At 50.1% G+C, this 12,372-nt stretch overlaps 2 protein-coding genes across 2 annotated transcripts; both read left to right on the top strand.

The window, feature by feature from the left end:
- Window positions 1–1,510: 1,510 nt before the first annotated feature.
- Window positions 1,511–3,483, top strand: ANKRD7 (ankyrin repeat domain 7). Its single transcript, XM_035321816.1, has 4 exons — window positions 1,511–1,893; window positions 2,628–2,742; window positions 2,982–3,155; window positions 3,244–3,483. The coding sequence occupies exons 1-4, from the start codon at window positions 1,685–1,687 to the stop codon at window positions 3,352–3,354; spliced, it is 609 nt and encodes a 202-aa protein (XP_035177707.1). The 5' UTR covers window positions 1,511–1,684; the 3' UTR covers window positions 3,355–3,483.
- A 14-nt stretch (window positions 3,484–3,497) lies between these two features.
- LOC118179009 (cingulin-like) lies at window positions 3,498–11,840 on the top strand. The gene is made up of 7 exons (XM_035347997.1): window positions 3,498–3,599; window positions 4,680–4,811; window positions 5,714–5,866; window positions 9,675–9,827; window positions 10,436–10,618; window positions 11,002–11,240; window positions 11,674–11,840. The coding sequence occupies exons 1-7, from the start codon at window positions 3,498–3,500 to the stop codon at window positions 11,726–11,728; spliced, it is 1,017 nt and encodes a 338-aa protein (XP_035203888.1). The 3' UTR covers window positions 11,729–11,840.
- Window positions 11,841–12,372: the final 532 nt, after the last annotated feature.

Raw genomic sequence — 12,372 nt, 5'->3', positions numbered from 1 at the left:
AAAATAAGAAGGAAAAGCACAAGGCAGGAACACGTTTTCACCTCCAACTACAAGCACTTCAGAAGTTAGTGAAAGAAATTCCACAGAACATCTAAAGGGAACCTGCATGTGACTCTTGCTCATCAGCGTTAGACTTAGTCCCCTGCAGCCCTCTTCATCTTCAAGTGTCCCTACTCCTTAAACATTCAAACTGGGCGTTGTTTTTTTGGAAAACCACACTTAAAATACAGCTAAAACAACTCCTAAAATACAGAAGGCCCTGCAGAGTGACCTGGACAGGATGGTTCGATGGGCAGAGAGCAATGGGATGAGGTCCAACATGGCTAAGTGCCGCGTCCTGCACTTTGTCCACAACAACCCCGTGAAGTGCTACAGGCTTGGGGGAGAGTGGCTCAAAAGCTTTGCAGAGGAAAAGGATCTGGGGGTGTTGGTCAATGCTCGCCTGAACATGAGCCAGCAGTGTGCCCAGGTGTCCAAGAAGGCCAACGACGTCCTGGCTTGTAACAGGAATAGTGTAGCCAGCAGGAACAGGGAGGTGATTTTTCCCCTGTAGTCTGCTCTGGTGAGGCTGCCCCTTGAGTACTGTGTTCAGCTTTGGGCTCCTCAGTGCAAGAAGGAGATGGAGGCCCTGGAGCGTGTCCAGAAAAGGGCTACAAAACTAGTGAGGGGCCTGGAACCCAAGTCCTGTGAGGAGGAGCTGAGGGAATTGGGGTTGTTTAGTCTGGAGGAGGCTCAGGGGAGACCTTATTGCTCTCTACAACTACCTGAAAGGAAGGTGTGGCAAGCTGGGGGTCCACCTCTTCTCACGGGTAACTAGGGACAGGACTGGAGGGACTGGCCGCAAGTTGCACCAGGGGAGGATAAGGTCATAAATTAGGAGACATTTCTTCTCAGAAAGAGCAGTCAGGCATTGGAGCAGGTTGCCCAGGGAGGTGGTGGTGTCACCATCCCTGGGGTTGTTCAAGGAAAGGTTGGACCTGGCACTTAGGGACATGGGTTAGGGAGTGACATTGGTAGTAGGGTGATGGTTGGACCAGATGATCCTGAAGGTCTCTTCCAGCCTTAATGATTCTATGATTCTATGATTCTGTACAAGTGCAGAGAACAGCACTATATGGGCTGCTGCAGGGAATGTTAACTCCATCCCAGACAGACCCAGTACAACTGGGGCAGGTGCCAGCTCAGCCATGGCCACAGGGAAGCAATGCAGTGCCCCTGCCAGCCAGGCACGTTCTCAAAGCCTCCCGAGGAGCCCTGCCCCTTTGCATGGCCCGAGATCCCCATCCACACTGTGGAAGAACGTCAGCTGAGGCACAAACAGTTCTTAAGGCAGGAGCCAGAAACTGCCGCAGTCACTGCTGGACTGTGGGGGAGTGTGGCCTTCCAACTTAAGATGACACCTTGTGACGCCCCTGGTGATGCCCATTGTGACACCATAGCTGAGACAGTGTATATGCACCCCTGCCAGCAGCAGTGCTCAGTGCTGTTGCCTCTGCTGTGGGAGCAACAGCACTGCCCTGGCTGGGAGCATCAGTGTGTCCCTGCCCTGCCTGGGAGCACCAGGCCACAGCCTCTGCTCAGGGCTCGGCTCCCCTGCCCCTGCGCCTGTCTGTGTTGGACACAAGCAGGGCCCGCAGGGCTCTGGTGGCCCCAGGTGGGCTTGTGCCCGCATCCTTGCTGCAGCATGCAGAGGCCCCTGAGGCTCCTCCGCTGGAGCCAGCAGCTTCTGATGCCCAGCAGCACTCCCCAGTCCAGAGACAGCAATGTCCACCAGCTGCCAGAGGAAGGCCTGCATGGGCTGCACCGCGCGGCCGCCCATGGCAACCTGGCCTGGCTGAGGCGGCACTGGTGGCTGAAGAAACGAGGCAAAAACTGTCAAGACCAGGCAAAGCGGTGAGGGGCTCAGGGGCGCACATAAAGACTTGGGGTGGGCTAGCTCTCCCGTGGCGTGCGAGCTTCAGCCTGGTGCCGCTGCGTACGCGGCTCTGGCAACAGCCCTCCTGCAGCAGGTGTCAGCAAGAGCTGAGGCAATGGAGGGCTGAGACTGGGCGTTGTCTGGCCAGGCAGCCTCTCACCCTGAAGTCGCTGGCACAGTCAGGAGAACATGCTCCTACCAGCCCTTGGCAAAGCCTCCAGCCCTGCGCAGAGAGACGGCTGAAGCCCAGGGCAGAGTCAGGAGCACAGCAGCAAGGGCACTGCCTCCTCTGGAACCCTGGGTCAGAGCTGATCACTGAGAGGGCTCTCCCTCTCATCTGGCAGAGGGGAAAAATCCAGCTTTGCTTGGAATTGCTGGGGCGGCTCAAGCACTGCTTGGAGGGTGTGCCGCCGACTGCCACTGCCCTGTCCTCTCCCTGTGGGGTTGTTTAGCAGCCGCTCAGGCATAGGCAGTTCTCTCCTGTCCTGTGGGTGATCAGCGTCAGGGCATTCACCGCCCTTCTGGCGCTTGAGTCATAGTGGAAAAACTCGGAGGATTACACAGACTTCACAGTCTTCATGGAGTTCCACAGCCTCCAAAGCTTACGTTCCACTTGGCATTGGCCCTGCACGTGTGGCCCTGCACGTGTTCCACAGCCAAAAGTGATTGGGGCATTGCCTGCCTGTGGAAGGCTAATTGATTTTGGTTTTAGGACACCGCTGCACCTTGCTTGTGCAAACGGCCATGCAGACATTGTTCGATTCCTGGTGCAAGAGAAGTGCCTGCTGAACCTTTGCGACGGCACTGGCAGGTCGCCACTGATGAAGGTATGTGGAACACGGTACTCTGCTCTAAGTGGGGCTTTATCGATTGTGCTTCCAGTGACAAGTGTCTTGCCGCATTCTTCGTACCGACCTGTAGAGAAACACGAAAGCTGTAATCGGCACGTAATAGCCGTACAGCTCATGCTGGAAGACGCTCTTACCTTCCAGCACTGGGAAGCTGCTGTAGCTGTGACAGAGTGAAACATGCCACAAGTCCTTCCTTTTCTTTGTGTTGTTTGCAGGCAGTGGAGAACCAGCATGAAGAATGCGTGGTGATTCTGCTAGAGCACCATGCTGACCCAAACGTGGAAGGATACAAAGGCAACTCTGCCCTTCATCTGGCTGCCGCAGCTCCTAACACATCTCTAGCAGAGATGTTAGTTGAGCATGGTGCACACCTTGAAGCAAAGAACTGGGTAAGTTTTGAATTTGGGTAGCACTGCTCGTTGGGAAAGGCACCTAATTCATCTGGGTTGTTCTGACTGGGATTCTTTATCCTTTCAGGAGGGAAATACCCCGCTTCTTCTTGCTATCTCCAGCCATCATAAAGAGATGGTAAAGTTTCTTCTTCAAAAAGGAGCAAATGTGTGTGCTCAAAATGCGTTTGGAAGGTGAGGCATTGCTCCAAGGTGCATGTGGGTCTCCTTAGCATTGTTACTGGAAGGATCAGGAGAAAGAGAGTCAGTGTTGTCTGAGAGACAATGGGCATAAAGTGAAATGAGGCCTTCCCACAGCTGGTCAGGAGAAACCCTCTCAGCATGAGGAAGGTTAATGAGGGGAGCAGGTGGCGCCAGGGGTTTGAGCAGCCTCCATCGCTGGAGGCTTTGAAGAGCAGAGTGGAAGAAGCCTTGAGAAACATGGTCTGGCCTCATGGCTGAGTCTGCTCTGGGGAGGCAGTTGGCCAGGAGGCGTCCTGAGGTGCCTTCCAGCCTCAGTCCTCCAGCACTCCCCGGTGTGTGGCTTTACTTTTCCTGTGCTTGTAGGAAGCGGGGAGGGAATTGTTTGGGGAGCAAACAGGGATTAGAATAACAACAACACAGAGCCTGCAAAAGCTGCAGTTTCATACCATCTTTTGTATGCTTTAGCACTGCTCTTATGCTAGCCGCTCATGATGGGGAAACGGATTTAGTAGAGCTTCTTCTTTGCTATGGTGCCAACATTACTTGCAAAGATATCACTGGCTACACGGCTGCGGATTATGCTTTCTGGTCAGGACACGTTGGGTGAGTGTTTTGTACGTCACTGTTAGAGCAGCTGAGTTGTCAGAGTGTCCATGCCAATTTGTCACCCTTTGTGGTAGATGCACAAAGGCTTAATGATATCTTCAGACTTTTCTTGAAGCTGGGCTCAGTGATGTCTTCTCATAAATCTCCTTCCCCAGTCAAGAGAGGATTTGGAAGTAGAGGAGAACTTCCACCCACAAGGCTCTCTTAGAAATCCCGCTTGTGTTGCTAAGCCCAGTTCCACTCCACTGACCAGGAAAGAGGCACCTTTCCTTTCAGTGGGGATCTCACCAGCGTCCTTTTAGATAAACCCTCAAAGAGGAGATCCCTGGTGGCGTAGAAGGTCCACCATCATGGGGAGACTGACACCGCAAACAGACAATTCTGAACTGGTTCCAAGTCAGTTGCTGTCCTAGGCAAGAGCAAGGATCCTAGGCAAGGATGTCTTGGATCTGACCGCCTGTACATTCTCTCTTTCTGCGTGTAGCCTTTGCAAGAAGCTGGCAGAACGCGCACGCTGTGAAAAGACAGGAGAAGCTTCTGCTGGTGCTGCACAAAACACAGCAGGCCCCAGCAGGTTCTGCTCTCTGAGGGCTGAGCACTTTTTACTGAGCACACTTGCTTTGGATAGAAAAGGTAGGATCCTGAAGCGTGGAAGAGCTGATGAGGACAACTAATGTGGCCTGATGTCAGACCGTTTCCCGTATTTGGGGGCAGGGCTTGACTGGCAGGGAAAAGCAGAGTGCCAGGAATGCTCACGCTGCCTTGCTTCGTCCATCCCTTGTAGGTGCCCTGCCAGCTGTAGGAGCAGAGCAGGAGGAAGAGGCTGAATTGCCCTGCGATTGCAAGGTACTTTCTGTGAAGGACCCACTGGGCTCCCACTTGGCTCGCTTACTTTGGGGCAAGTTTACCTCTGGGCTCGCTTACCTCTGTTGCTGCCTCTGCCACGAGTTTGTGACTGGGAGCCCTTGAACTACTTGTGCTCCAGCCCAGCTGTTCAGTTTGCACTGGGACAAAGGTTGGTCAAGCTGCTAGGAGACCTGGGTCTCGCTGCAGCTGGCCTTTTGGTTAGAGTTCCAGCCTAGGGGAAGCATATTCTACGTAATGAAGCAGCAAAGATTCTTCCTGCTGCTTAAAATCTTCTGAGCTTCTCAAAGGGGCTGGCCAGGAGTGGACTGTTGCTTTTCACCATACTTCACCAGCGCTCCAGTAAGCTTTACGTGGCAATTTTTAAGGCCAACAATGAAGAGATACCAGAGAATAGCACTGGGGGCTTGCAGCTCTTCTTTCAGTGTGCATTCCTTGGCCATGAGCATATTCTCAGAAGCAGCAGGGAGATTCCAGGCCATGCTTGAGCTCTGGCAGAAAGAAGTCTGGCTTCTGCTTTACAACTGCTGAAATGCCATTGGAGGCAACAATAGTTCTGCAGATTCCATTCTCCACTGCCCACCTTTTTGTGTAGGAAGAAAGCCCCTGCCCAGTCTCTCAGCCTGTGTTCCCAAAAGAGAAAAAACGTGAAGCCTTCCCTGTGTTTTAAGAAACAGAAACCCTCACAAGGAGCTGCTGATAGTTGAGGCAAAGAAACATGGAGAGAGGTCCCCAGCTGTGCAGATGCCTACTGGTGGTGCACTTCCAATCCTTTGTTTCAGTCAGAAGACTGACCCAGTTGTAGAACCTAACGAGTAAAAGCACAGCTCATATTCCCATGTTCTCACTGACTTTGTCATGCTCACGGAACCCCATTTCTTTAGGATCAAGACAGACAGCTGCAGCTGGAGCTTCCTGGTGCTCCTGAAAGTCTGCCCGTGGCAGAAGCCCCACCTGAAGCTACTAAGAGCCAGTGCAGCGACATTGAGAAAGACACAGAGCGCTTGCGAAAGGAATTGGAGACGGTTAAAGCTGAGGTATGGAAAGGCTGCACTGTAGGGATAAATGCGAGGGTGGTTGTCCTTTCTCTTCCCTTCTTCCCCCTCTCCGCTGGTGACCAACACAACGGGCCTTTTCAGGAGCTTTTCACAAGCTGGAGGGACAAGGCAGTGCGTTAGGAGCCACCTTCTGGTGGGTAGGTTTGACCGGAGCAGTTTGCAGTTTCTCAAAACTCAGGTGTGCTCTGAGACACAGAGGGTGTGACACCACTTGGGTGTGCTCTGAAAACAGCTGTAATTTTTTTCACCTCTCTATGTTGGGACCAGCATTGGCAGTGCCTGTGTCAGAGTCGCAGACAAAGCGGGCTGAGTTTTGTGCCAGCATTCAGGAAATGCTGTAGAAAATCAATCGAGCTATAGGAGAGGGGTTAGTACAAAATGCAGTGAAGTAACATGCCTGGGGGGTTGAGAGTGGAAGCAGTCAATTTCCCTCCATAAAGACTAGGCTGACCACCATGGACTGATTCTTCCTTTGGTTTTGCAGGTGGAAGAATCAGAACAAAAGCGTATTCAGTCTGAGGTCTGGGTAAAACAACTGGCGACTGTACTGCAGGATAAGAAGAGAGAAGTAGTAGCTTCTTCCGAGAAAGTGCAAGACGTTCTGGAGGCATTCTTTGGAACTGCAGCTGTCCAACAGCTGGAAGAACGTGTGCAAGGGTAGGCAGGGTAGTAAGACAGCGGGGCGAGGCGCTGCTTTCTGGGACTGCGTGAATGCAAGCAGATTGCCTCGTCACATCACAGAAAGTTAATACAGGATTTGGAAAGAAGCCTTAGCTTTAGCTTATGTTCTTGTACACTGTTCTTTCAAACTGTGTGCTCTTCTGGAGTTCCACAATGAGACCCGTATTTCTCTTTCAGACTCGAAGCGGGAAGTGGCAGATTGGAAGCCACAATCCAGCAGCAAAGCAGACTGATTGAAGCCCTTCAGAGACACCGGCAAGCCTCTGCCTCAGTAAGTCAGTGATAAACTTCCCTCTTCCCCGTGAGCTCCTGTGCCTAGCTAAGTAGTTCTGTGGAGACAAAGTAAGATGAGATTTCTCTGGCGAGCTTTGGGGAGTTGAGTTCTTGATCAGCTGTGCCGACTGTAGGCTGCTCTGAAAATCCTGCCGGTCTGTTCCTCAGCTTTCTGGTTTTGAGAGTTTTCCCATGATATTACGGCAAGTCCTACAACACCAGGAAGTTCTTAGCACTAGGAAAAATAAGGGCTCGCTGGAATGCACCGGTCTAGGTATTTTCTGCTTTAGACCAGTGGTGATACTGAAGATCTCAGGCTGCACTTGAGATATTCCTCCTGCATGAGACGTAGTTGTCAAGTTTGCACAATGCTGCACAGCCCCAAGTCACTAATAAAGCAGTTCCTCTTGGCGTAAAGGAGGGGCTTTCATCTGTGGCCTCTGTGAAGCAAATGATGCTTCTTGCCTGCCTGGGGAGGCAGGGGGGTGAGCCCTGTGCTCTACTGAGACTGGCGGGAGGGGAAGAGAGGCAGAGAGGTGTAAGGCAGGAAAGTTGCATGCAGCATGACTTTTCACTTCTTTTTGTGCTTCTGTAGGCTCGTAATCACCCGGAGAACTTGGTAACTGCCTTTCAGTCAGCACAGACGACCGCAGATGGGCATCCACACCAGCAGGTATGGGTATGCTTTCTGTGAAAGACTATTTTAGTCTTTGAATACCTGCTGGGCAGGTAGTGGGTGAAAAGACCAGGGGAGCCATGGGGAACCCTCCTGCTTTTATGGCAGGGCACGTTCAAGGGAAGGGGAAGCCCTGCTACTCCTGCTTCCCCAGTACTGCTACCCAGATCTGCCTAGGCTATCTGCACATAACACATGTAGATACTGTCCCTGCACTGGTTCTACCATGTATCTTTTCTGTTTTGAAACCTTCAGTGTGAGAGAACGAAAGAGAAGAAGCAGGTCGAGTTGAAATGCCCAGTCGAAGTGCGCCTCGAGCAGGAAATGAAAACAAACAGTAAACTGCGGAGAGAATGTCACAGGTATGGCCTGTTAGTACTTTAAAGAGAGATCCCATAGAGTAGAAATCAAGCTTCATGGAGGCTGAATGTAAAAATAGGTGAGGGTAACCGTCTGTGCCAAATTCAAGCCTCACGCTAGGTCTTACAAGGCTCTTCTGTACACGTGCCTATGGTTTTCCAGAGCTGCCAAAAGAACTGCAAAATCAGGCTGCCCTGCAATTCTCCTGGGAGGGAAGGAAGTCCCTCCTCCATTTATTTTTCCATTGAGGTGCAAGGTGGATCCTCCAAGTGATCTGTGGCACTGGAATACTGGTTTTTCGCAGTAACTCCTGGTCTGTCATGCATGTTAAAGAAGAAGCAAGCCATCTCTGTGCTGTTTATGTCTGAGAACATGGAACAGGCTGGTAGTTCCTTCACCTCATTGTTATTTTGACTAATTTGCTGCGCAGGTTAGGGACGCTTCTGAACAGAGCTCTGCAGAAACTAAGCGAATATGAGGCCAGAGAAAGAGAGCCCCAGTTTAATACTGCAGGAGACATGACGAGCAGCTGCTCTGAAGAGGCCAGTGAAGCTGATAAACTAACAGCAAAGGTGAGCTCTGGATTCTGCAGGATTTAGTGGTTTCTTTTTTGTCTATTAATATTCATACCTCTTTTGTTCTTTTCTATGCTGCTTCCTGTATTGCGAATTGTCTGTTCTCTCTTTGATGCTCCTTCTGTTGCCATACATAGCAGGTATTGTAGAAGGAGTCAAGTGCCCTCATGGTGGCTCATTCCCAGTCCAAAGGCTCGGAGCATTCTCGTGGCTTCACTGCCATGAGAAGAGTTCTGTTAAATGACAGGGAATGGCATTGTGTTTCGGCACTGTAAAATTAAGTTAACTTTTTTGTTTTGTTTTGCATTTTTTGGTTTTGATTTGTTTATTTGTTTTGTGAAGGTTTTTGTTTTGTGTTTATCTATTTATAAAAGGCAGGAAGCTCCCGAGTGTATTTTTAGTAGGTATAGAAAAGGTATATTTCTGGGGGAGAAGAGTAAGACAGCATCGCAGCGGACCTTTGGGACTTAATGGAACATCTGTTATATCCTCTGTATCCTTGCAACCAAAAATCAGCTTTGACCTAGAGAGAAAATGCCTTCCTGCAGCAGTTCTGTCAAAATGGCCTCCTGAGGCACTGTTTCCAAAGCTTTCAGAGTAATGGCAGGAAGAGCATTTGTTGCTCGTGCCTACTCCGTTCTGCACTGCAGCGCTTCCCCCCACACCCAATAGGCGTTTTTTCTGGTGCCTGGGTAGAGGTGTGTTTGATGTCCCATGAGCAGAGGAGCATTTCAGGGAAGAGCATCCCTAGTGCCTTTCAGCCCAGTGCCACTGCAGAACAACCGAGGAAGGATGGAAACATGGGGAATCCTGTCAGCAATGATCTTAAAGCTGTTCTTCTCTTAAAAGACGAGCCTGCCTTTACTTTGCTTTTAATACCGAGTCAGAAGGTGACAAACACCATCTTGACGCCCTACCCCTTTATGCATTGCTCTCCACAGCTCAATGAACTTTCACAGCAGCTGGAGATGGAGTCTGAAAAAGGCAGGCAGCGTTCCCTGTGTTTTAAGAAACAGAAACCCTCACAAGGAGCGCTGATAGTTGAGGCAAAGAAAGATGGAGAGAGGTCCCCAGCTGTGCAGATGCCTGCTGGTGGTGCACTTCCAATCCTTTGTTTCAGTCAGAAGACTGACCCAGTTGTAGAACCTAACGAGTAAAAGCACAGCTCATATTCCCATGTTCTCACTGACTTTGTCATGCTCATGGAACCCCATTTCTTTAGGATCAAGACAGACAGCTGCAGCTGGAGCTTCCTGGTGCTCCTGAAAGTCTGCCCGTGGCAGAAGCCCCACCTGAAGCTACTAAGAGCCAGTGCAGTGACATTGAGAAAGACGCAGAGCGCTTGCGAAAGGAATTGGAGACGGTTAAAGCTGAGGTATGGAAAGGCTGCACTGTAGGGATAAATGCGAGGGTGGTTGTCCTTTCTCTTCCCTTCTTCCCCCTCTCCGCTGGTGACCAACACAACGGGCCTTTTCAGGAGCTTTTCACAAGCTGGAGGGACAAGGCAGTGCGTTAGGAGCCACCTTCTGGTGGGTAGGTTTGACCGGAGCAGTTTGCAGTTTCTCAAAACTCAGGTGTGCTCTGAGACACAGAGGGTGTGACACCACTTGGGTGTGCTCTGAAAACAGCTGTAATTTTTTTCACCTCTCTATGTTGGGACCAGCATTGGCAGTGCCTGTGTCAGAGTCGCAGACAAAGCGGGCTGAGTTTTGTGCCAGCATTCAGGAAATGCTGTAGAAAATCAATCGAGCTATAGGAGAGGGGTTAGTACAAAATGCAGTGAAGTAACATGCCTGGGGGGTTGAGAGTGGAAGCAGTCAATTTCCCTCCATAAAGACTAGGCTGACCACCATGGATTGTCAAGTGCCCTCGTGGTGGCTTATTCTTTGCCTTTAGCCTGCCTTTACTTTTCTTTTAAAACCGAGTCAGAAGGTGACAAACACCATCTTGACGCCCTACTCCTTTATGCATTGCTCTCCACAGCTCAAAGAACTTTCACAGCATCTGGAGATGGAGTCTGAAAAAGGCAGGCAGCGGGAAGCACAAATTTGCGACCTGCGAGAAGCACTGTCTGCTCTGCGTGTGTCTCATGAAGAACTGCAGAAGAGCAATGGCCAGCTGCAAAAAGCGGTGGCATACCTCAAAGGTCTTCTGAAGACTTACAATGTGGGTCACGGGCAAACGCAACCGCATGAGACAGAGATAAGGAAGAGCCTGACAAGGAAGAAGTGCTTGGTCCAGAAGTCTCAGGTGATGTTTGTATTGGGGGTCTTGCCCCTCATTCTTTCTGTGACACATTATTCTCCACTGGCGCAGAAGTCCCTGTCAATTGGGCATGGAGCCTTTGGAAAAGGCTTACTTTCTCCTACTGAGAAAAGGAATCGTTGACCTGTGGTAGTTTCTGGCTTCCGCCTTGACTGCTGGTGGTAGTGAGGAGGCGAGTGGCCTCCCCTTAGTGAGGCTGGGCCCTTGAAACTGGCTATGTGCGACTGATGGGGGGATGGTTCTCTTCTTCTTTGTGGTGATGGAAATTTCATTTTCTGCTTCAGACACAGGCAACCTCTCTGGGCTCGCAAGATCTGATGAGATTCCCTCCTTGTGCTTCGCTGAGAAAGAACCTAACGCACAGAAGCAGAGGTGCTAACTCTGAAGAGGAGGATGTTAGGGAAAAGACACCACAAAAGCATACTTTTCCAGATGAGTCCATTCAGGCAAGACTGGAAAGTTACAAGCACTACTATCTGGAGGAAGTAAACCTCAGAAGATGCCTAGAAAAGGACCTCCAAATGTACGTCTGGACTTTTTTTTGGAGTGGGAGCAAGATGCTGCTTTTTCCTTGTACAGTTTCTTCCTAGCATCCTTTTTTTTTTTTTTGTCTGGTCAGCATATCAGTAAATATGCCTAAAATGGCATATTGATAAAAGACTTCTCTGCAACCCTTCCTCCTTTTTAGAACTGCCTTCATAATGCTTCAGTGTTCTCGCAGTACCTTCACTGGTTGTGGCAGTACTCAAGCATTTTTGAAGTTGGTATCGTCTTAACAGGTGGCCTTCTGGCCACTCTGATAATGTGTTCCTCGTCATAATGTTCTCTGCGATATAAGGCAGAGAAGCAAAATTGCCTGTCCTATTCTGTCTGAAAACATGAATGCTTGAATAATATGGGCCTTCTAGAGAGCAGAATCTCTGAAACTGCTGATTCAATCTCTCTGAATTTTTCAGAGCTCGTCAGAGACTAACCGAAGCCAACGCTAAGCTCTACTGGAAGCACCACTGAAGCCTGCGTGGCTAAGGTCAGCATTCATAAATGTTATTCTCAACCCCTCTTAAAGAGTATCTGTGAGCAAGCTTATGCTTCTGAGCCTCAAGTTAGAATTCCTTTGTTTTTCCAAAACACACCATCTTTATGCTAAAACAACTGCTAAACATCAGAAGAGTACACACCTGTATGGGGGAGGGCTGAAGACCTCTGGTCACTGGGGGGTGTGCAAAATGCAGAGCCCTTCTTCTTCTGCAAAGCCATGAGGGAAAGAGCGAAGGGAAAGAAAGGGAAAATAGATGAAACGACCGTGCAAACGGTAATGAGAGAACAGGCACCAGACAAAGACATGCCACACAGAAGGCTGCCTTAGGGCCAGGTTGCAGCAAGAAGATGTTTGCCTTTTCAAAGGCAGATCCTTTTCAACGTTTTAAAGGTGAATGCGAAGCTCTGTTTTAGGAGTAGTGTTCCAAAGAATGCCCAGTTGGAATGCTTAGGGAGTAGGGACACTTCAGGATGAAGAGGGCTGCAGAGGACTAAGTCTAACACTGATGAGCAAGAGTCACATGCAGGTTCCCTCTGAACGTTCTGTGCGTAGCTTCTGGAATTTCCTTCACTAACTTTTGAAATACTGGTAATTGGAGGTGAAAACGTGTTCCTGC

Source organism: Oxyura jamaicensis, chromosome 1 (genome assembly GCF_011077185.1).
Source record: "Oxyura jamaicensis isolate SHBP4307 breed ruddy duck chromosome 1, BPBGC_Ojam_1.0, whole genome shotgun sequence".
Lineage (NCBI taxonomy): Eukaryota > Metazoa > Chordata > Aves > Anseriformes > Anatidae > Oxyura > Oxyura jamaicensis.
The sequence above is the reverse complement of the archived record's forward strand: the minus strand, read 5'-3'. Positions and strand labels throughout refer to the sequence as shown.

Bases quoted from the DNA above. Each gene is read 5' to 3' on its own strand.
- ANKRD7 (XM_035321816.1), top strand. From the start codon at position 1,685: ATGCAGAGGCCCCTGAGGCTCCTCCGCTGGAGCCAGCAGCTTCTGATG. The intron at 2,743-2,981 runs GTATGTGGAACA...TGTTGTTTGCAG, and splicing joins GCAGGTCGCCACTGATGAAG to GCAGTGGAGAACCAGCATGA. The intron at 3,156-3,243 runs GTAAGTTTTGAA...TTATCCTTTCAG, and splicing joins ACCTTGAAGCAAAGAACTGG to GAGGGAAATACCCCGCTTCT.
- LOC118179009 (XM_035347997.1), top strand. From the start codon at position 3,498: ATGAGGAAGGTTAATGAGGGGAGCAGGTGGCGCCAGGGGTTTGAGCAG. The intron at 4,812-5,713 runs GTACTTTCTGTG...CCATTTCTTTAG, and splicing joins AATTGCCCTGCGATTGCAAG to GATCAAGACAGACAGCTGCA. The intron at 10,619-11,001 runs GTGGGTCACGGG...TTTCTGCTTCAG, and splicing joins GTCTTCTGAAGACTTACAAT to ACACAGGCAACCTCTCTGGG.